At 44.4% G+C, this 21,017-nt stretch overlaps 1 protein-coding gene across 4 annotated transcripts in view; it reads left to right on the top strand.

Annotated features, from left to right (window-relative positions):
- LOC144480360 (serine/threonine-protein phosphatase 2B catalytic subunit beta isoform) overlaps nucleotides 1-21,017 on the top strand; it is a 106,809-nt gene that overhangs the window by 28,949 nt on the left and 56,843 nt on the right. For all 4 annotated transcript variants that reach the window (XM_078199781.1, XM_078199782.1, XM_078199780.1 and 1 more), the window contains exon 2: nucleotides 18,655-18,855. In XM_078199781.1, coding sequence (XP_078055907.1) covers nucleotides 18,655-18,855 — 201 coding nt within the window. The remainder of the gene's footprint in view (nucleotides 1-18,654; nucleotides 18,856-21,017) is intronic.

Below are 21,017 nucleotides of genomic sequence, written 5' to 3' on the forward strand. Positions count from 1 at the left end.
TCGGTTTCACATGGACTGGAGATGAAAACGTACCTCGGCCTATGTGTTTGATCAGTGGTAAGAAGCTTTCCAATTCCAATATGGTCCCAAGCAAGATCAAAAGACATCTGTTGTCAAAACATGGAAACCTGGCAAACAAGGATGTTCAATATTTTGAAAGGCTTTTAGAACAGCAGAAATGCCAACGATCACATTTTGAAAAACGAATGACAGTCTCAGATAAGATGCAGATTGTATCTTACCAAGTGGCTGAATTGATTGCTCAACAGACAAAACCACATACAATAGCTGGAAAATTGATTCAGCCTGCCTGCAGCTTGATTGTGAAAACTTTGTTTGGTGATGATGCTGAGCGAGAAGTTATGGAAATTCCTTTGTCTGATGATACAATTCGCAGAAGAATAGTTGATATGTCAGCTAATATAGAGAAGCGTGTTTCCGAAAGTATGAAGAATTCTAAATTTGCCATTCAAGTTGATGAATCGACCGACATTAGTGGAAAAGCACAGTTGCTTGCCTATATCAGATTCATTCACAATGACGAAATAATCACACAGTTTCTATTTTGCAAGGAACTTGAAAAACATACCAGAGGACAAAATATCTTCCAAACCTTGTCTGAGTATTTGGAAAAAGTTGAGATTTCATCGGATTCTTGTATTGGAATTTGTACGGATAGAGCGCCATGTATGATAGGGAATGTGAGAGGCTTGGCGGCACTCATCAAACAGAAAAATCCAGATGTAATATCAACTCACTGTTTTTACACAGAGGCATTAATCACCAAGACCCTTGTAGCTGATTTGAAGTTGGTTCTAGATCAGACTGTGCGCAATGTGAACTTCATCAAAACAAAACCACTAAAGGCGCGGTTATTTGCTCAACTCTGCAAAGACATGGAATCAAAACATCAATGCCTAATTCTGCACTCGGAGATTCGCTGGATGTCCCGCGGAAAAGTTTTAAATCGGGTGTTGGAACTGAAGAACGAATTAAGATAATCTTTGGAACAAGAAGGGAACCCATTGTACCACCAACTGGATGACAATGACTGGTGTGCAAAGCTGGCATATTTGGCCGATATCTTTTCCCAGTTGAATGTGCTCAATGCCAGTCTGCAAAGCCGCGATGACAATATCCTCACAACTACAGACAAACTAACTGCATTAAAAAAAAAGCTTCAGCTCTGGCTCGGAAGAGCGATGCAACATAACCTCAATGTTCCCACTGGTAAAAAGGTTTAAAACGAGCAATGAATTGTACGGCCTCATACAGGAACATCTTGTGACACTGGTAGAAAAGATTGATCATTACTTCCCATCATTGTCTACAGAAAAATTCGACTGGGTTAGAGACCCCTTTGCGAATTCCAGCTGTTCAGGTCTGACATTGGATGAGGAGGAGGAAATGGCCTGCATTTCGAGTGATCGCACCTTGAAAATGAAACACGGGAGTATGCTACTGGACTCTTTGTGGATATACAACCAGAAACAGTATCCACGCATCTCTTCAAGAGCATTAACTATTCTTCTACAGTTCTCCATGACATATTGTTGTGAACAGGGGTTTTCAGCTCTGACAAATATCAAAGACCAGAAAAGAGAAAGGCTTCTTTGTGTTGATGAGATGAGTGTTTGTTTGTCTCAAATTAGACCTAATATAAATGAGATTGCCCGACAAAAACAAGCTCTCACCTCTCATTGAGTTTGTATACTTAAGGTGACATATGTAAGAGGCTCGTCTATAAGTATATTTTAGGAATGAATCATGTTTTTATGTAGCTGCATTGTTTTATACTTTCTGGATGTCCTATGATCAAAGTAGTTGTGTTCTATGTTATGAATCTAGCACTGATAGGAGTTTTTTTTTGTTTTTGAATGTATTTATCATCAATAAAAAATTTGGTGTGGCGCGAGCAAATCTTTAGTGCGGCCCAGTGAAAAACTTGGGAACCACTGTCTTAGTGTCTAAAGATGTGCAGGTTAGGTGGATTGGCGTGCTAAATTGCCCCTTCGTGTCCAAAGATATATGGAATAGAATCATTAAACCATAGAATTCCTGCAGTGCCGAAGGAGCCATTCGACCCATCGAGTTTGCATCCACGCTCTGGCAGAGTATCTTACCCAGGCCCCCTCTTCCTAATCACGCACATCTTGGGACACTAGCCAATGCACCTAACCACATCTTTGGACTGTGGGAGGAAACTGAATCCCCCAGAGGAAACCCACGCAGACAGTCACCCAAGGCTGGAATTGAACCTGGTCTCTGGTGCTGAGGCAGCAGAGCTAACCACTTCGCCACTGTGCCACCCTAGATCAAGGGAGAGGTCGGGGCAAAGGAGAGAATGACAAATTTGTCCTGGACGTAAGACAAAGTGTTAATTCAGGGATGGGGAGAGCTAATACAATTAATAGCGTGTTAATAACATTGTTAATGCCATAGAGGTAAAATACTGTTTCCAGTTTGTTCTTTCTATGAATTTTTATGTATTAGTTTGAAGATCATGGACAAGAATGATTTAGACTAAGAATGTAGCGCGTTTTGAGTTCAACGTAGTGAAATCCAAATCTATCTATAGGTTCTGCTTATTCTGAAGTTTACTCATATGAGACTCCCTGGCTTTAGTTGATGAAGGAATTACATAGAATATATAGCACGGAAACAGGCCATTTGGCCCAACCAGGAAGGAAGCTAACCTATTGCCTTGGAACAGTGGGAATGAGAAGACGCCTGGTTACAAAGCTGTGCAACAAGAGCGTGGTTTACCCCCATGTGTGCTCTCACTCTCTATTCTAATGAGAGGATGACAGTAATCTATATATTGGTTATTGTTGCTGCTGTGTAATTTTATATCCTGCAAATACAGACTTCTGACATCTAAGCAAAGCTAAGCAACGGTCCGATATTGAATTACACGATAAGTATCTGAACCTGTTTCACTTAATTCCAAGATGGAAGCGAGAGCAGGAAATATCTCTCTTGCAATCTACAAGCTCAGTTTGTAAATGATATGAGAATGATTATGGTAAACCTCTGCTCACATGCTAATGTACACTCCAAGGTTGTCAGCACTAATTCAGGGAAATAGGTTCATGCAGAGACCTATGGACCAGTCGGGTACCATTATTTTGTAGAGGGCGCAGGAAAAGGCCCTTGAAAGGATTTCCACCAATGGTAAATTAGTGGGCTCCTGCTAACTGCAACTGAAAATAACGAGGGGCACACCTGGGATTGAACCAATGACCTGTATAATCTCCATAAAGTGGCCAAAGTAGCATGGTCATCCAAGTGGTCTGAGATAGAGACAGGTTTCCATGATTCACTCAGTTGTCTTGTGCTATCTTTTAAAGTTTGTTCATTATTGCCACAAGTAGGCTTACATTAACACTGCAATGAAGTTACTATGAAATTCCCCTAGTGGCCACAGTCCAGTGCCTGTTCGGGTCAGTGCACCTAACCAGCATGTCTTTCAGACTGTGGGAGGAAACCGGAGGAAACCCACGCAGTCACGGGGGAGAACATGCAAACAGACCCAAGCTGGGAATCGAACCCCGGTGCCTGGCACTGTAAAGCAGCAGTGCTAACCACTGTGCTACCATCTTGCCTGTTTGGGTTCACTGAGGGAAAATTTAGCATGGCCAATGCACCTAACCAGCACATCTTTTGGACTGTGGGAGGAAACCCACACAAAACGGGAAGAACGTGCAGACTCCACACAGACAGTGACCCAAGTAGGAATTGAACCTGGGTCCCTGGCACTGTGGTGGCAGTGCTAACCGCTGTGCCACCGTGATATAAATGTGGAGGTTTTTTTTTTAGGTGTTGGCAATTGTTTGCTCCAGCTATGGAGCGCGAACAGCCCAGTCACAGGTCTATGCCCCAGAAGGGAATGTATGTTATGGGCAGCACAGTGGTTAGCCCTGCTGCCTCTCACCGCCAAGCATCTGGGTTCAATTCCCGGCTTGGGTCACTGTCTGTGTGGAGTTTGTACGTTCTCCTTGTGACTTTGTGGGTTTCCTTCGGGTGCTCCAGTTTCCCCTCTCAGTCCAAAGATGTGCGGGTTAGTTTGATTGGCCATGCTAAATTGACCCTTGTGTTCAGGGAATTAGCAGGATAAATGTGTGGGGTTAAGGGAATAGGGCCTGGGTGGGATTGTGGTCGGTGCAGATTAGATGGGCCGGAAGGCCGCCTCCTGTAGGGATTCTATGATTAACTTATGTCCCTATTCTATAATCATAGAATCATGAAATGGTTACAGCATAGAAAGAGGCCATTCGACCTTTCGTGTCTGCGCTATCTGAAGGAACAGTTCACCTCACTACTCCACCACCTTCTCCCCACGGCCCTTTCACATCCATCCTTTTTAGATAAATATCAAATTCCCTTTTGAATACCTCCATTGAACTTGCCTCTGCTATACCCTTAGACAGTTCATTAAACTACTCGCCGTGTGAAAATGATTCTTCTGGGTGATCTTTGAATAGTGAGTGGTTTCAGCAACAAGAGACCATAATCTGGTAATGCTTTAAGTAATCCAGCCAGATATGACACTGCATGGTTAAACCAGTTGCTTCCAAAAGCATTCTAATCTGTGCCCTTTGGAGTTAAGGGAGCAGAGATTAGGGTCTTACCTTGAGAAGTGATTAGGGTGTGAGAGAGAGATGTGTCAAATACAGTGTACAACCTTTTAGTGCATTGCTTCTGTCCTTTTTGTTGCTGCATCTATGTCTCCCAAACAGATTGGGTATCTTATTGGAGGCTGTGCTTATCAAAGGAATTGCGTGCGCCCCCTGATTTCAGTTCTTATCTCAGGAGAAAACTTGTTGGAATGTTCATTCCAACCATAGTAAAACTTATGTCAAGATTTTGGTTGCAGCAGTGCTCAAGTACTTTATATTATAAACATAACCCCAAGATTGTTGATCTGTAACAGAATTCCCAGACATCTGTTTTATATAAAGTACTTTTTCTTACTTGCTGTCACCTTCTCCCTGTGTCCATGCTCTAGTTCTCTTTAACTGTATTTGTACAGGTGATGGATGACTGGCAGAATGGCCTTGAGGGGACCAACCTTCATAGATATGCACTACCTTCTGGTTTTTCTCCGCAAGTAAACTGATCTGTAATGGAACGTTAGGAAGGAGTCCTGCTATTTCTGCTGGCACTGGTTCTGCTCGGGTCCAGGAAAAGTCAGGCCCTGGAAACTGCTGGATGTGTTTGGCTCCATTATATGTTAATGTGTCATCGTTGGCAGGAGTGGCGACCATCTGTTGTTGAAAGTGCACTGAATGTAGCAGAAACTTTTGTACTCCATTCCAGACAAAGCCACATTGCAGTAGCTTTTAATTTCATTCTGAGCATATCACTTGTGCTAAACAGGTGATAAGTAGGTCATATTGTTCAGTTTTTACAATTTATGAACATTGCCATAGTTACAAGTCAATCTTAACCCACCTACTCACCCCTCAAAACCTCTGCACTATCTACAGGCTTCAGGTCCACTGGAATATTCACCCCTTCCAATGCAACAACACTCAATAAGCTCAATATCATCTCGGAGAGAGCATTTCACTTGATTGATGTTCCCTGCCATTTCACCCAATATCCACCCCCTTCAGCACTGGTGATTTAGCAGCATTGACTCACTACAGTGCAGAAGGAGGCCATTTGGCCGATCAAGCCTGCACCGGCACTCTGAAAGAGCATCTTACCAAGGCCCACCCCGTCCCTGCCCATTTACCATGTACAATCTACCCAATCTACACATCTTTGGACACTAAGGCGCAATTTAGCATGGCCAATCCATCTGACCTGCACATCGTTGGACTGTGGGAGGAAACCAGAGCACCCAGAGGAAACCCACAACATGCAAACTCCACACCAGCAATCACCTAAGGCCAGAATTGAACCTCGGTCCCTGGTGCTGAGGCAGCAGTGCTAACCACTATGCCACCATATGATCTACAAGGTGCATTGCATTCAATGTTACTTCACCAGCACTTCCATCCATCACTTCCATGTTTACTTACATGTCTCACACCCTCGTGACTGGGGAGGAAAATAAATGTAATGCTGTCAGCGTCATTGGCATTCTGAGAACAAATACTTAGCTCTTCCATGACCATATTGCCATCCGTGACACTATTTAATTGAGGTTCTGGAAGTTTTATTCCATATAAAGTTTAAATGAATGTTTTCATCAATTTGCATATATCTTGAGCTGCTAATATTAACATAACTTGGCGATGCTGTTAAAATGCTGATGTAGCTGCATCCTTTAATACATTGCTGTTTTTCTCTGTCCTTTCCCAAGTATCTGTATTGCAGTAGTAGTAATTTTTGGCTATTTGCTTTTTTGAGAAGAGAGGAGAGGGAACTGGTTGATAGACAGGAAACAAAGAGTAGGAATAAACTGGTCTTTTTCCAAATGGCAGGCAGTGACTCGTGGGGTACCGCAGGATCATTGCTGGGATCCCAGCTATAAGGGAATTAAATGTAATATCTCCAAATTTGCAGATGAGACAAAACTGGGGGTGAGAGGGTGAGCTGTAAGAAGGATGCAGAGATGTTTCATCGTTATTTAGACAAACTGAGTGAATGTCATAGAGGTTTACAGCATGGAAACAGCATGGAAACAGCATGGAAACAGGCCCTTCAGCCATGCCGCCCTTTTTTTAAAAACCCCTAAGCTCGTCCCAATTGCCCATATTTGGCCCATATCCCTCTATGCCCATCTTACCCATGTAACTGGGTTGTAATTGTACCCACCTCTACTACTACCTCTGGCTTGTTCCAGACACTCACCACCCTCTGTGTGAAAAAATTGCCCCTCTGGACCCTTTTGTACCTCTCCCCTCTCACCTTAAACCTATGCCCTCTAGTTTTAGACTCCCCTACCTTTGGGAAAAGATATTGACTATCTAGCTGATCTGTGCCCCTCATTATTTTATAGACCTCTATACGATCACCCTTCAGTCTTCTACGCTGCAGAGAAAAAAGTCCCAGTCTATCCAGCCTCTCCTTATAACTCAAACCATCAAGTCCCAATAGCATTCTAGTTAATCTCTTCACTCTTTCTGGTTTAATAATATCCTTTCTAAAATAGGGTGACCAGAACTGTACACAGTATTCCAAGTGTGGCCTTACCAATGTCTTATACAACTTCAACAAGACGTCCCAGCTCCTGTATTCAATGTTCTGACCAATGAAACCAAGCATGTTGAATGCCTTCTTCACCACTCTGTCCACCTGTGACTCCACTTGAGTGGCAAACTTACTAACATGGTTAGTAAGTTTGCAGACGACACCAAGTTGGTGGCATAGTGGACAGTGAAGGCTATCTCCGATTGCAACGGGACCTTGATCAATTGGGCCAGTAAGGAGCTATGAACCTGTACCCCTAGATCTCTTTGTTCTGTAACTCTCCCCAACGCCCTACCATGAACTGAGTAAATCCAGCGCTGGTTCAATCTACCAAAATGCATCACCTCGCATTTATCTAAATTGAACTCCATCTGCCATTCGTCAGCCTACTGGCCCAATTGATCAAGGTCCCGTTGCAATCGGAGATAGCCTTCACTGTCCACTATGCCACCAACTTGGTGTCGTCTACAAACTTACTAACCATGTTAGTAAGTTTACCACTCAAGTGGATAGAGCCGTGAAGAAGACCTATAGTGTGTTGGCGTTCATTAACAGGGGGTTTGAGTTTAAGAGCCGTGGGGTTATGCTGCAACTGTACAGGACCTTGGTGAGACCACATTTGGAATATTGTGTGCAGTTCTGGTCACCTCACTATAAGAAGGATGTGGAGACACTGGAAAGAGTGCAAAGGAGATTTACCAGGTTGCTGCCTGGTTTGGAGGGTAGGTCCTATGAGGAAAGGTTGAGGGAACTTGGGCTTTTCTCTTTGGAGCGGAGGAGGTTGAGAGGAGACTTGATAGAGGTTTATAAGATGATGAGGGGGATAGATAGAGTGAACGTTCAAAGACTATTTCCTCGGGTGAATGGAGTGGTAACTAGGGGGCATAACTATAGGGTTCATGGTGGGAGATATAGGAAGGATATCAGAGGTAGGTTCTTTACGCAGAGAGTGGTTGGGGTGTGGAATGGACTGCCTGCAGGGATAGTGGAGTCAGAAACTTTAGGAACATTTAAGAAGCTATTGGATAGGCACATGGAGTACTTTGGGATGATAGGGAGGAAATAGCTTGATCTGGGTTCAGACAAAGCTCGGCACAACATCGTGGGCTGAAGGGCCTGTTCTGTGCTGTACTGTTATATGTCTATGTTCTATGTCTCCTATATTCTCATCCAAATCATTAATATAAATGACAAATAACAGTGGACCCGGCACTGATCCCTGAGGCACACCGATGGTCACAGGTCTCCAGTTTGAAAAACTACCCTCTACAACCACCCTTGGGCTTCTGTCATCAAGCCAGTTTTGTGTCCATAAAGTGGACAAATGCGTGGAAGGTGCAGTATAGTGTGGCTAAATGTGAGCTTATCCACCTTGGTAGCAAAAAAGGAAGGCAGATTATTATCCGAATGACTATAAATTGAGAGAGGGAAATGTGCAACGAGACCTGGGTGGCCTCGTACACTAGGCACTGAAGGTAAGCATTCAGGTCCAGCAGACAGTAAAAAAGGCAAATAGTATTTTGACCTTCATAGCGAGAGGATTCGAGTACAGAAGCAGGGATGTCTTGCTGCAATTATACAGAGCCTTGGTAAGACCACACCTGGAATATTGTGTACATTTTTGGTGTAAGTGTTGGTATCCTTATCTGAGGAAGGATGCTCTTGCTATACAGGGAGTGCAACAAAAGTTGACCAGACTGATTACTGCGATGGCGGGACTGACATTTGAGGAGAGTTGGTGTTGGTTAGGATTATATTCGCGAGAGTGCAGAAGAATGAAAGAGAAATCTCATAGAAACCTATAAAATGGTGGTGGACAATTAACTTACTGGAGGAGGAGGCTGCGCAAATATCCCCACCTCAATAATGCAGGAACTCAGCACGTCAGTATAACAGATAAGGCTGAAGCATTCGCAGCAATCTTCAGCCAGAAGTGCTGAGTGGATGATCCACCACTGCTCCTTCAGTGGTCCCCAGCATCTCCGATGCCATTTTCCAACCAATTCTATTCTCTCCATGAGATATCAAGAAATGGTTGGAGGCACTGGATACTGTAAAGGCAATGGACCCTGATAACGGTCCTGCAATAGCACTGAAGACTTGTGCTGCAGAACTTGCCGCTCCGCGAGCCAAGCTCTTCGAGGACAGTTACAACACTGGCATCTACCCAACAATGTGGAAAATTGCCCAGCTATGTCCTGTACACACAAAGCAGGACAAATCCAACCCATCCAATTACCGCCCGATCTGTTCACTCTCAATCATCAGTTAGGTGATGGAAGGGGTCATCAATAGTGCTATCAAGCAGCACCTGCTCAGCAATAACCTGCTCAGTGATGCCCAGTTTAGGTTTCGCCAGCCTTGGTTCAAACATGGACAAAAGAGCTGAATTCTAGATGTGAGTGTGACAGCCCTTGACATCAAGGCCACATTCGACTGAGTGTGACATCAAGGAGCCCTAGCAAAACTGTAATCAATAGGAATCGGGGGGAAAACTCTCCGCTGTTTTCAGTCATACCTGGCACATAGGAAGATGGTTATGGTTGTGGAGAATCAGTCATCTCAACTCCAGGACATCTCTGCAGGAATCCCTCAGGGTAGTATTCTAGGCCGAATCATCTTTAGCTGTTTCATCAATGACCTTCCCTCAGTCATAAGGTGAGAAGTGGGGATGTTTGTCGATGATTGCACAATGTTCAGCACCATTCGCAATTCTTCAGATACGACAGTCCATGTTCAAATGCAACAAGACCTGGACAATATCCAGGCTTAGGTTGACAAGTGGCAAGTAACATTTGCGCCACACAAATGCCAGGCAATGGCCATCACTAATATGAGACACTCTAACCACTGCCCTTTGACATTCAATGGTGTCGCCATCACTGAATCCCCCACGCTCAACATCCCTGGGGTTGCCATTGACCAGAAACTCAACTGGACTCACCACATAAACACAGTGGCTACAAGAGCAGGTCAGGAGCTAGGAATACTGTGGCGAGTAACTCACCTCCTGATTCCCCAAAGCCTGTCCACCATCTACAAGTCAGGAGTGTGATGGAATACTCCCCACTTGCCTGGATGAGTGCAGGTACAATAACACTCCAGCTTGACACCATCCAGGACAAAGCACCCTGTTTGGCACCACATCTATAAACACTCCACCACCGACGCTCAATAGCAGCAGTGTGTACTCACTCTAAGATGCACTGTAGCAATTCACCAAAGATCCCTACACAGCACCTACCAAACCCACGACCACTTCCATCCAGAAGGACAAGGACAGCAGATATATAGGAACACCACAACCTGCAAGTTCCTCTTCAAGCCACTCACCATCCTGACTTGGAAATATGTTGCCATATCTTTGCAGTCGCTGGGTCAAAATCCTTCAATTTCCTCCTTAATGGCATTGTGGGTCAACCCACAGCATGTGGACTGCAGTGATTCAAGAAGGTAGCTCACCACCACCTTCTCAAGGGCAGCGAGCGATGGGCAATAAATGCTGGCCAGCCAGTGATGCCCACGTCCCATGAATTAATTTTTAAAAAAAATTCTAACAAGAGTAGACAGGGTAGATGCATGAAAGATGTTCCTTATGGTGGAGGAGTCCAGAACCAGGTGTCATGTCTCGGGATATGGGGTAAACCCTCAGATTTCTTCACCCAGAGAGTGGTGAGCCTGTGGAATTTGCAGTTGAGGCCAAAATATTTCATGTTTTCGAGAAGCAGTTAGATATAGCTCTTGGGTATAAGGGGATCATAGGACATGGGGGAAAGGCGGGATCAGACTGTTGAGTTGGATAATCAGCCATGATCATCATGAATGGCGGATCAGAATCAAAAAGCCTACTCCTGTTTTTTATGTTGCTATGTAGGAGAACTTTCTAATTTTGTTTTCATAATCAGTATCTTTAACTAGTTATACATAACCCACCTATGATTCATATCTCTCTAACTAGTTATACATAATCCACCTATGATTCATATCTCTCTAACTCGTTATACATAATCCACCTATGATTCATATCTCTCTAACTAGTTATACATAATCCACCTATGATTCATATCTCTCTAACTAGTTATACATAACCCACCTATGATTCATATCTCTCTAACTAGTTCTACATAACCCACCTATGATTCATATCTCTCTAACTAGTTATACATAATCCACCTATGATTCATATCTCTCTAACTAGTTCTACATAACCCACCTATGATTCATATCTCTCTAACTAGTTATACATAACCCACCTATGATTCATATCTCTCTAACTAGTTATACATAATCCACCTATGATTCATATCTCTCTAACTAGTTATACATAACCCACCTATGATTCATATCTCTAACTAGTTATACATAACCCACCTATGATTCATATCTCTCTAACTAGTTATACATAACCCACCTATGATTCATATCTCTCTAACTAGTTATACATAACCCACCTATGATTCATATCTCTCTAACTAGTTATACATAACCCACCTATGATTCATATCTCTCTAACTAGTTATACATAATCCACCTATGATTCATATCTCTCTAACTAGTTATACATAACCCACCTATGATTCTTTTGTATCTCATAAGGTAGTTAGTGGAAGCCTACTTAGGTTGGATCAACAAGATACAGAAACAATAAACTCACATTTGAAATCTGTATTTGAAAGATGCAGAAGTTTGGTTAGTTCACTGATTTATGGATTTGTTTTTGTCACGAGGGGCACCTGTAAGGCGGCAGTGAAGCTGGGTCCTCGTCATCTTCTAGAATGTAGGGAATTGCACTCATCTGTGTGACAGATTTCCACATATGTGCTGCATTTTAAGGTACATTGATTTAACATCTAGTTCTCCGTCAGTGAGAAAACAATGCTGAGAGATGATCTCAAACCCCAGACCCTTAAAACCAAGGCAAGCAAAGCGCATGAGTATTAGTGGAAAATTGAGTTGCCAGTGTTTCATGGGGCAGGTAGCCCAAGGCCACTGAGGCACATTGTGGATGCCCGAATCCTGGACTCGTTCATAAGGATTGACCACCTGGGCCAGGTATCGGACAGGTTAGAACCTTCAAAAGATGTGAAAATATTTAAAAAAGGAACTTGTGTGACAGGCATGTTTGATTGCATGTTGTTTGCAGAGGAAAATTTCAGAGATATGTTGTCAAAAGTTTGATCTTCTCAAACAGCAGCAATCTCCCACTGATCAGCTACAATCAGTGCTCAGGCACCTTGTGGCTGCTTCTAATGTTTTCTCGTGCTCCCTGTCTTCAGACTTGAATTGCATTCTTCCTTATTATGTCGTAACATGCAGTTTCAGTTCTCTCTCTCTCTACACCCACCCCATCCCCAACAAATCTCTTTAACACATGATATCAGACTAAGATCTTTCCCAGTGATGCAATTAGAAACATTATATTCTAACTGTTATATGAGATGGTAAACAATCTGTCTTTTGACTGGTTTGTATTTTTGGCTGCGATGATCCAATCTTCAGCAGTTGTGATTGATGTGATCCAGCACCGGGAGTTCCCCAGTAAGGGCATCCTTGGTTTCCCCATGCTGCATCTCATGGGATCAGTTTCCTGCGTGTATTTTGCATAATTGGAACTGAAACCAGGGAGAGGAGGCAGAAAGAAAGCTGATTAATAAGCTTAGAAGAAACGGCAATAAAGTTACCATAGTATTTGTCACATCCATAAAGGCAGTGAATTGCCATCTTTCAGATGAGATATTAAATCAAGGTCCTGTCTGCTCTATCCAACGGACATAAATGCCTTGGCCAATATTTATTCACAGTAAGAAGTCTCACAACAGCAGGTTAAAGTCGGAGCGCTGACCCTTCGTCAGGTGAGTGGGAGTTCTGTTCACAAATAGGGCATATAAAGACACAAACTCAATTTACAAAATAATGTTTGGAATTGCATGTTTTTACAGGTAATCAAGTCTTAAAGGTACAGACAATGTGAGTTAAGCACAGGTTAAAGAGATGTGTATTGTCTCCAGACAGGACAGTTAGTGAGATTTTGCAAGCCCAGACAAGTCGCTATGGGGGTAACAGACAGTGTGACATGAACCCAAGATCCCAGTTGAGGCCGTCCTCATGTGTGCGGAACTTGGCTGTCAGTCTCTGCTCAGCGACTCTGCGCTGTCGTGTGTCTTGAAGGCTGCCTTGGAGAACGCTTACCCGAAGATCAGAGGCCGAATGCACGTGACCGCTGAAGTGTTCCCCAACAGGAAGAGAACAGTCTTGCCTGGTGATTGTCGAGCGGTGTTCATTCATCCGTTGTCGTAGCATCTGCATGGTCTCCCCAATGTACCATGCCTTGGGACATCCTTTCCTGCAGCATATCCGGTAGACAACGTTGGCCGAGTTGCAAGAGTATGTACCGTGTACCTGGTGGATGGTGTTCTCACGTGAGATGATGGCATCCATGTCGATGATCCGGCACGTCTTGCAGAGGTTGCTGTGGCAGGGTTGTGTGGTGTCGTGGTCACTGTTCTCCTGAAGGCTGGGTAGTTTGCTGCGGACAATGGTCTGTTTGAGGTTGTGCAGTTGTTTGAAGGCAAGAAGTGGGGGTGTGGGGATGGCTTTGGTGAGATGTTCGTCGTCTTCAATGACATGTTGAAGGCTCCGGAGAAGATGTCGTAGCTTCTCCGCTCCGGGAAAGTACTGGACGACGAAGGGTACTCTGTCCACCGTGTCCCGTTTTTGTCTTCTGAGGAGGTCGGTGCGGTTCTTCACTGTGGCGCGTCGGAACTGTCGATCGATGAGTCGAGCGCCATATCCTGTTCTTATGAGGGCATCTTTCAGCGTCAGGAGGTGTTTGTTGCAATCCTCCTCATCTGAGCAGATCCTGTGTGTACGGAGGGCTTGTCCGTAGGGGATGGCTTCTTTAACGTGTTTAGGGTGGAAGCTGGAGAAGTGGAGCATCGTGAGGTTATCAGTGGGCTTGCGGTACAGTGAAGTGCTGAGGTGACCGTCCTTAATGGAGATGTGTGTGTCCAAGAATGCAACCAATTCCGGAGAGTAGTCCATGGTGAGTCTGATGGTGGGGTGGAACTTGTTGATGTCATCATATAGTTGTTTGTGATTGCTCACCATGAGTCCAAAGGAAGAAAATGTCATCGATGTATCTAGTGTATAGCATCAGTTGAAGGTCCTGTGCGGTGAAGACGTCTTGTTCGAACCTGTGCATGAAGATGTTGGCATATTGAGGTGCGAATCTGGTCCCCCTGGCTGTTCCGTGTGTCTGGATGAAGAACTGGTTGTTGAAGGTGAAGACATTGTGGTCCAGGATGAAGCGGATGAGTTGTAAAATTGCATCTGGAAACTGGCAGTTGTCGGCGTTGAGTACTGAGGCTGTTGCAGCAATGCCATCATCGTGGGGGATGCTGGTGTAGAGTGCCGAGACATCCATTGTGACGAGGAGTGCTCCTGGTTCAAGTGCTCCATGTGTGCTGAGTTTCTGTAGGAAGTCCGTAGTGTTGCGACAAAAGCTGGGGGTTCTTTGTACAATGGGTTTCAGGATGCCCTCGACATAGCCGGAGAGGTTCTCGCACAGAGTCCCATTGCCCGATACGATGTGACGGCCAGGTGTGTTTGCCTTGTGTATCTTCGGGAGGCAGTAGAGATCTCCAATGCAGGGAGTACGATGAGAGCATGGAGGGTGCTCTGAAGGTCTGGATCAAAGGTCTTGATCAGTCTGTTGAGTTGACGGGTGTGTTCTTTGGTCGGATCTGCGGGTAACTGTCTGTCGTGTTCCTCGTTGTTCAGTTGTCGGTACACTTTGCAGTAATCTGTTTTGTTCATTATGACGATGCCCCCTCCTTTGTCTGCTGGTTTGATGACAATGTTGCGGTTGGTCTTGAGAGCGCGGATGGCGTTGCGTTGTGCTTGGGTGATGTTCGGGGTTGTCTTGAGTGCGGCTGATGAATCTGGTGTTGATGCACCTCTTGATGGCTTGGCATACATGTCAAGTCGAGGGCAGCGGCCTTCCGGAGGAGTCCAATTCGACTCTTTCCTCTTCGGTTGCTGCACTGCGGATCTCTCTGTCAGCTGTTCCGGTTCATTGGCTGTCTCATCGGGTTCGCTGTTGGCCTCTTGGGGTTTGTGGAAGAGCTCCTGCAGCCTCATTCACCTGATTAATTCCTCTGTGTCTGCTGCAAGACTGATGGGGTCTATTTTGGTGGTGGGGCAGAAATTGAGCCCTCGGCTGAGAACTTCGATTTCATCTGGTTGAAGTGTGCAGTCCGACAAGTTGACAATGGACTTCCCTGCAGTGGTACTGTTTTCTACTGTGGTACCAAGGGAGGCTTGGTTGCTGCTGGTGGTGATGCCGAGTTTCTCAAGTTTCCTGTTCTTGGTGTGCATCTAGATGGTGTAGTTCCTTTGTCTCATCTGCTTGGCAGAGTTTCGCAGCTGGTCTGCGTCCTGAGCGCAAGTTGAGAATATGGATTCTATCTTGGTTTCCAGGATGCGGTGTTTGCTGTAGAGCTGGTGTACGAGGTGTTTGAGGAGTGTGAGAGAGGTGCGACGGCAAAGTCTCTCAGCGTAGTCTGTGTTATAGGTTGACCTGAGTGGGTTCGTGATCTGTAGCCCTTTCGGTATCTTGTCTGCTTTCTTGCATCTTTGTAGAAACTTGATGTCTGTGTCAATATGCGCGATCTTCTTGGAGATCCTCTCCACTTGGAGCCGGCAGTTTGCGGTGTCGATGGTAGTCATGATGTGGGGTTGCCGGCGTTGGACTGGGGTAAACACAGTAAGAAGTCTCACAACACCAGGTTAAAGTCCAACAGGTTTATTTGGTAGCAAAAGCCACAAGCTTTCGGAGCGCTGCGCTGTCGTGTGTCGTGAAGGCCGCCTTGGAGAACGCTTACCCGAAGTGAAGGAACCCGAGCAGAGACTGATAGCCAAGTTCCGCACACATGAGGACGGCCTCAACCAGGATCTTGGGTTCATGTCACACTATCTGTAACCCCCACGACTTGCCTGGGCTTGCAAAATCTCACTGTCCTGTCTGGAGACAACACACATCTCTTTAACCTGTGCTTAACGCTCTCTCCACTCACATTGTCTGTACCTTTAAGACTTGATTACCTGTAAAGACTCGCATTCCAACCATTATTTTGTAAATTGAGTTTGTGTCTTTATATGCCCTGTTTGTGAACAGAACTCCCACTCACCTGACGAAGGGGCAGCGCTCCGAAAGCTAGTGGCATTTGCTACTAAATAAACCTGTCGGACTTTAACCTGGTGTTGTGAGACTTCTTACTGTGTTTACCCCAGTCCAACGCCGGCATCTCCACATCAATATTTATTCATCAGTTAATATCATTAAAATAGGTGATCTCATCTTACCCACACTGCTTTGTGGGAGCTTGCTGTACACAAACTGGATATTGTGTTCCCTACATTACACCAGTGACTACCTTTAAAAAATACTTCATTGGCTACGAAACACTTGGCTGCCATGGGGGTGTAAAAGGTCTTACTTCCAGTCGATTACAAGCTGCTACTGCTAATTTAGCACTGCTGCCGCACAGCGCCAGGGACCCAGGTTTGATTCCCAGCTTGGGTCAATGTTTGTGTGGAATTTGCATGTTCTCTGTGTCCACGTGGGTTTCCTTTGGGTGCCCCGGTTTCCTCCCACAGTCCAAAAGACATGCTGGTTAGGTGCATTGACCATGCTAAGTTCTCCCTTGGTGTACCCGAACAGGTGCCGCAGTCTGGTAACTAGGGGATTTTCATAACTTCATTGCAGTGTCAATGTAAGCTTGCTTGTGACTAATAAATAAACTTGTATTTAAATTCATTTTTGCAGTTAGAAAATTTAGATTATTCAAAAATGTGAATGCAACGTAATTTCACGAATACAGCAGAAGAAATTGCTGTTCCTTGGTTGTCATTGGGTCACAACGCAGGAACTTGCTTTGTTCAGCGCGATGGGGAGCACTTCACCATATGGACTGCAACAGTTTGTTTTACTTTTTTGAAGTTTATTTGTTAGTGTCATAAGTGGGCTTACATTAACACTGCAATGAAGTTACTGTGAAAATCCCCTCGTCGTCACGTTCCTGTTCGGGTACACTGAGGGAGAGTTAGCATGGCCAATGCACCTAACCAGCATGTCTTTCAGAATGTGGGAGGAATCTGGAGCACCCGGAGCAAACCCACACAGACGTGGGGAGAATGTGCAAACTCCACACAGACCCAAGGTCAGAATCGAACCCGATTCTGAGGCAGCAGTACTAACCACTGTGCCACCGTGCTGCAGTTTGAGGGTCTAAAGCCCAAGACCTTGAGAGAAATGAGAGGTGGGTGGCAAATACAGAACTTGTCAGAGTGAGCCACACGCCAAAAACTAAAACAAAAAGGTTTAAATTATTTAAATCTGGCACAATTGCATTAAGCACAAGGCAGACACTTTGGATATCCCAGTACAAGGCTGTTGATGTGAAGTTGAGTTTGAGAGGCATTGTTGAGGTGCAGGAAAGAATGCTTTGCTTGTAATCATACCGCATCTACCAGGAAGTGTTTGGAGTTGATGGTGATTATCCAGCTAACATCCCAAACCTGATTGAACCCACAACTCCACAAGAGAAAAACAAGAGTTACCGTGTGTGGATATTGAAGTTTAGTAGTGCAGTTTGTGACACTTGAGACAAATGACCTTCCGTTCCTTTCTCCACAGTGTAGGCAGCTGAGTTGTTGAGGATTTTACTCTGTACTAGTGGAAATTTCTAGCCTTATTATGTAACTGTGTTTTATTGGTTTTCATGCTGTTATAGTCTTCTCCAATTTGTTCATTAAATATTACACAGCTGCTTTAATAAGTTGTGCATATCACCAGTTCCATGAAGGTTTGTCAATTTTCATTGTTTTTTTTCTCCTCCCTTTTTGTTCAGTTGGTGGCAGGTACCTTGTTCATGTATCAAACTGAATGATGAGTTGGCAGGTGATTCATCCAGGTAGAGCCTCACAATGGAACTCGCTTCTTTCTTCAGCCACTTTTGTGTGCAGTTTCCAACAGGAGTTGATTGGCGATGTAAAATATTGCGAGCAATTCACTGATTATTATTCCTTTCCTTATCCCTGAAACACTGAGCTTTAGTGTCCTGTTGCTTGAGATCAGCTTAGTCCACAATATAGATCAAGCCTGTACCTCATGGGCAATGTAGCTGCACTGGGCAGTCTCTTTATCTGCTAAATCATCAGGGCCGAGTGAGATAAATCGCAACTAAGAACAGATGGCAGAATGAGGAATAAAAACTGAGCTGCTGGGGTTCAAGAGAATTCTTTAATATTTGACCGAGATCTGTTGTGATATATTTTGGTCTCATCCTTTCCCCATCCCAAATTGCCAACTCATTTGTTGTTGGAACTATGCAACGTTTTGCGTTGCTTTTGATGTTTAGATTAATGTGGTTCATCAGTGCCAGTTGTCATCTGTTTTCTATTCAGAAGCAATTGACGCATTTTACTTTGCTCTGTGTCACCCTCCTACAGCTGTGCCCTTTCCACCGACCCATCGCTTGTCATTTGAGGAGGTCTTCGACGTCAACGGCAAACCTAGGGTGGACGTTTTGAAAAATCATTTAATTAAGGAAGGTCGGGTAGAGGAAGAAATTGCACTTAGAATTATTAATGATGGAGCTGAAATCCTGCGAAGGGAAAAGACCATGATTGAAGTGGAAGCCCCAATAACAGGTGAGGCGCCAGCTTACTTCCTGTGCCTGCTGATTTAAATGTGTGTATTCCTCTCTCCTTCCCCTCACTCCCATTGAAAACCTAGTTAACGCCAGACTCAGTTGAAATAAATGATCTACTTTATTATTGCTGCCCAGTGCAACATTTCTTGAGGCAATGTACCATGTGGGTGCATACTCTAGGATTACGACTCTGGAATTTGGCTCCTTTTCTAAAGTAAATCATTAAACTTTAGAATTTACTGCTTGAATGCCTTTTTAGTGCTTGCCAGATGGCTTAGTGAGTGTAGGAACAACACCAAATAAGCCAGAAGGTCCTGGAATTGATTGAAGGTCAGTGTCGAATTAGCTCGTTTTGTTTATTCTTTCATGGGTTGACTGTCACTGGCAAAGCCAGCATTTGCTCTCCATCATCATTGCCCTTGAGAAAACAGCAATGAACCGCATTTGTGAACTGCTGCAACCCATCTTGTGTAGGTATATGCACTGTTAAGGAAGGGAGTTGCAATATTTTGAATCCACAAAGGTGAAGGAACGTGTTATATATTTATACACACATTAAGAGCTGAACACATGATTTGATGGTGATGTCATTAGGGCCTTGCCACGGGCTGCTGTTTTACTTAGAGCTTTGTACTGTGCAGAACAGAAAACAGCTCTTCAATAAATCTGATGTTACTTTGAATCCAAATGTGCATACTACATCTTTTCTTGTGCAAAACCACACCCCCCAAGATAGTTGGACATTGCAGAATGGCAACATAGTTCCAAGTCATGATGCTGTGTGGCTCGGAGGGTAACTTGCAAAAGGTAATTTTCCCTTGCACCTACTGCCCATGTCCTTATGGGGGTAGAGGTCACAGGTTGGAAGGTGCTGGTGACTTATTGCAGAGCATCTTGTATATCAGACTGTTGTCACTGCACCAGTGGTGGAGGGAGTGGATGTTTAAGGTTGTGGATGGGATGCCAAACATGTAGCCTCCTTTTTCCTTCATAGCTTTGCACTTCTTGAGTGTTGGAGTTGCACTCATCCAGGCAAGTGGTGAGTATTGCAGCACATTCCTGATTTTGATTTGAAGATAGAACAGGCTTTGGTGAGTTACTGTAGAATTCCCAGTCTCTGACCTGCTCTTGTAGTCACAGTATTTAAGTAGCTGGTCCAGTTAAATTTCTGGTCAGTCATAGCTTCCAGTATGTTAATATTGAGGGATTCAGTGATGGAAGGCCATTTAATGACAAGGGGAGATGGTTCTCTCTTGTTGGAGATGGTCATTGCCTAACCCTCGTTTGGCGAGAAAGTTACTTGCCTCTTATCAGCCCAAGCATGAATGCTGTCCAGGCCTTGCTGCATATGGTCACAGACTGCTTCAGTATCTGAGGAGTTGTGAACGGTGCTGAACATTGTGCAATCATTAGCGAGCGTCCCCATTTCTGAACCTTGTGATGGAGGGAAGGTCATTGATGAAGCAGCTGAAGATGGTTGAGCCTAGGACACTACCCTGAGGAATGTCTGTGGTGATGTCTTGGGATTGAGATAATTGGCTTTCAAGAAGCATTACTATCTTCCTTTGTGCGAGCTTCCATCAACTAGTGGAGAGCTTTCCCACCGATTCCCATTGATTTCAATTTTGCTCGGGCTCCTTGATCCACATTCGGTCAAATGTTGGCTTAATGTCAAGGGCCATCACTTGTATCTCATCTGGATTTCAACTCTTTTGCCCATGTTTGAACCATAAGCTAAGGAACCAAGTGAGCCTAGCAGAACCCAAACTGAACATCAGTCAGCAGCTTATTGTGGTGTAAAGTGTCGCTTGATAGCATTATTAATGTGTGATAACTCCCATCACTTTGCTGATGGTCTGGTCTAGTCTAGAGGAGGCTGATGGAGCAGTATTTGGCCTGATTTGATTTGTCCTGCTGTCCAGGTGGGTGCCAGTATTGTAGCTGTACTGGAACAGCGTGGCTAGTGGATAGCTAGTCCTGGAGCATGAGTACAGTTGGCCTCTGTATCCTTGTGCGATGCAGTGAAAAGGACAGTCAGATTTTCTTCCTTTGTCTGTTATCCCCACAAGAAAATTGTCTTGATTGTAGATCAACTGAAATTTGGATTAGTTTTGGCTTTGGCGGTTAGGACTGACCAGCAAAGCCCACAAGTAATTGCAA

The sequence above is a fragment of the Mustelus asterias genome, chromosome 28 (genome assembly GCF_964213995.1).
Source record: "Mustelus asterias chromosome 28, sMusAst1.hap1.1, whole genome shotgun sequence".
Lineage (NCBI taxonomy): Eukaryota > Metazoa > Chordata > Chondrichthyes > Carcharhiniformes > Triakidae > Mustelus > Mustelus asterias.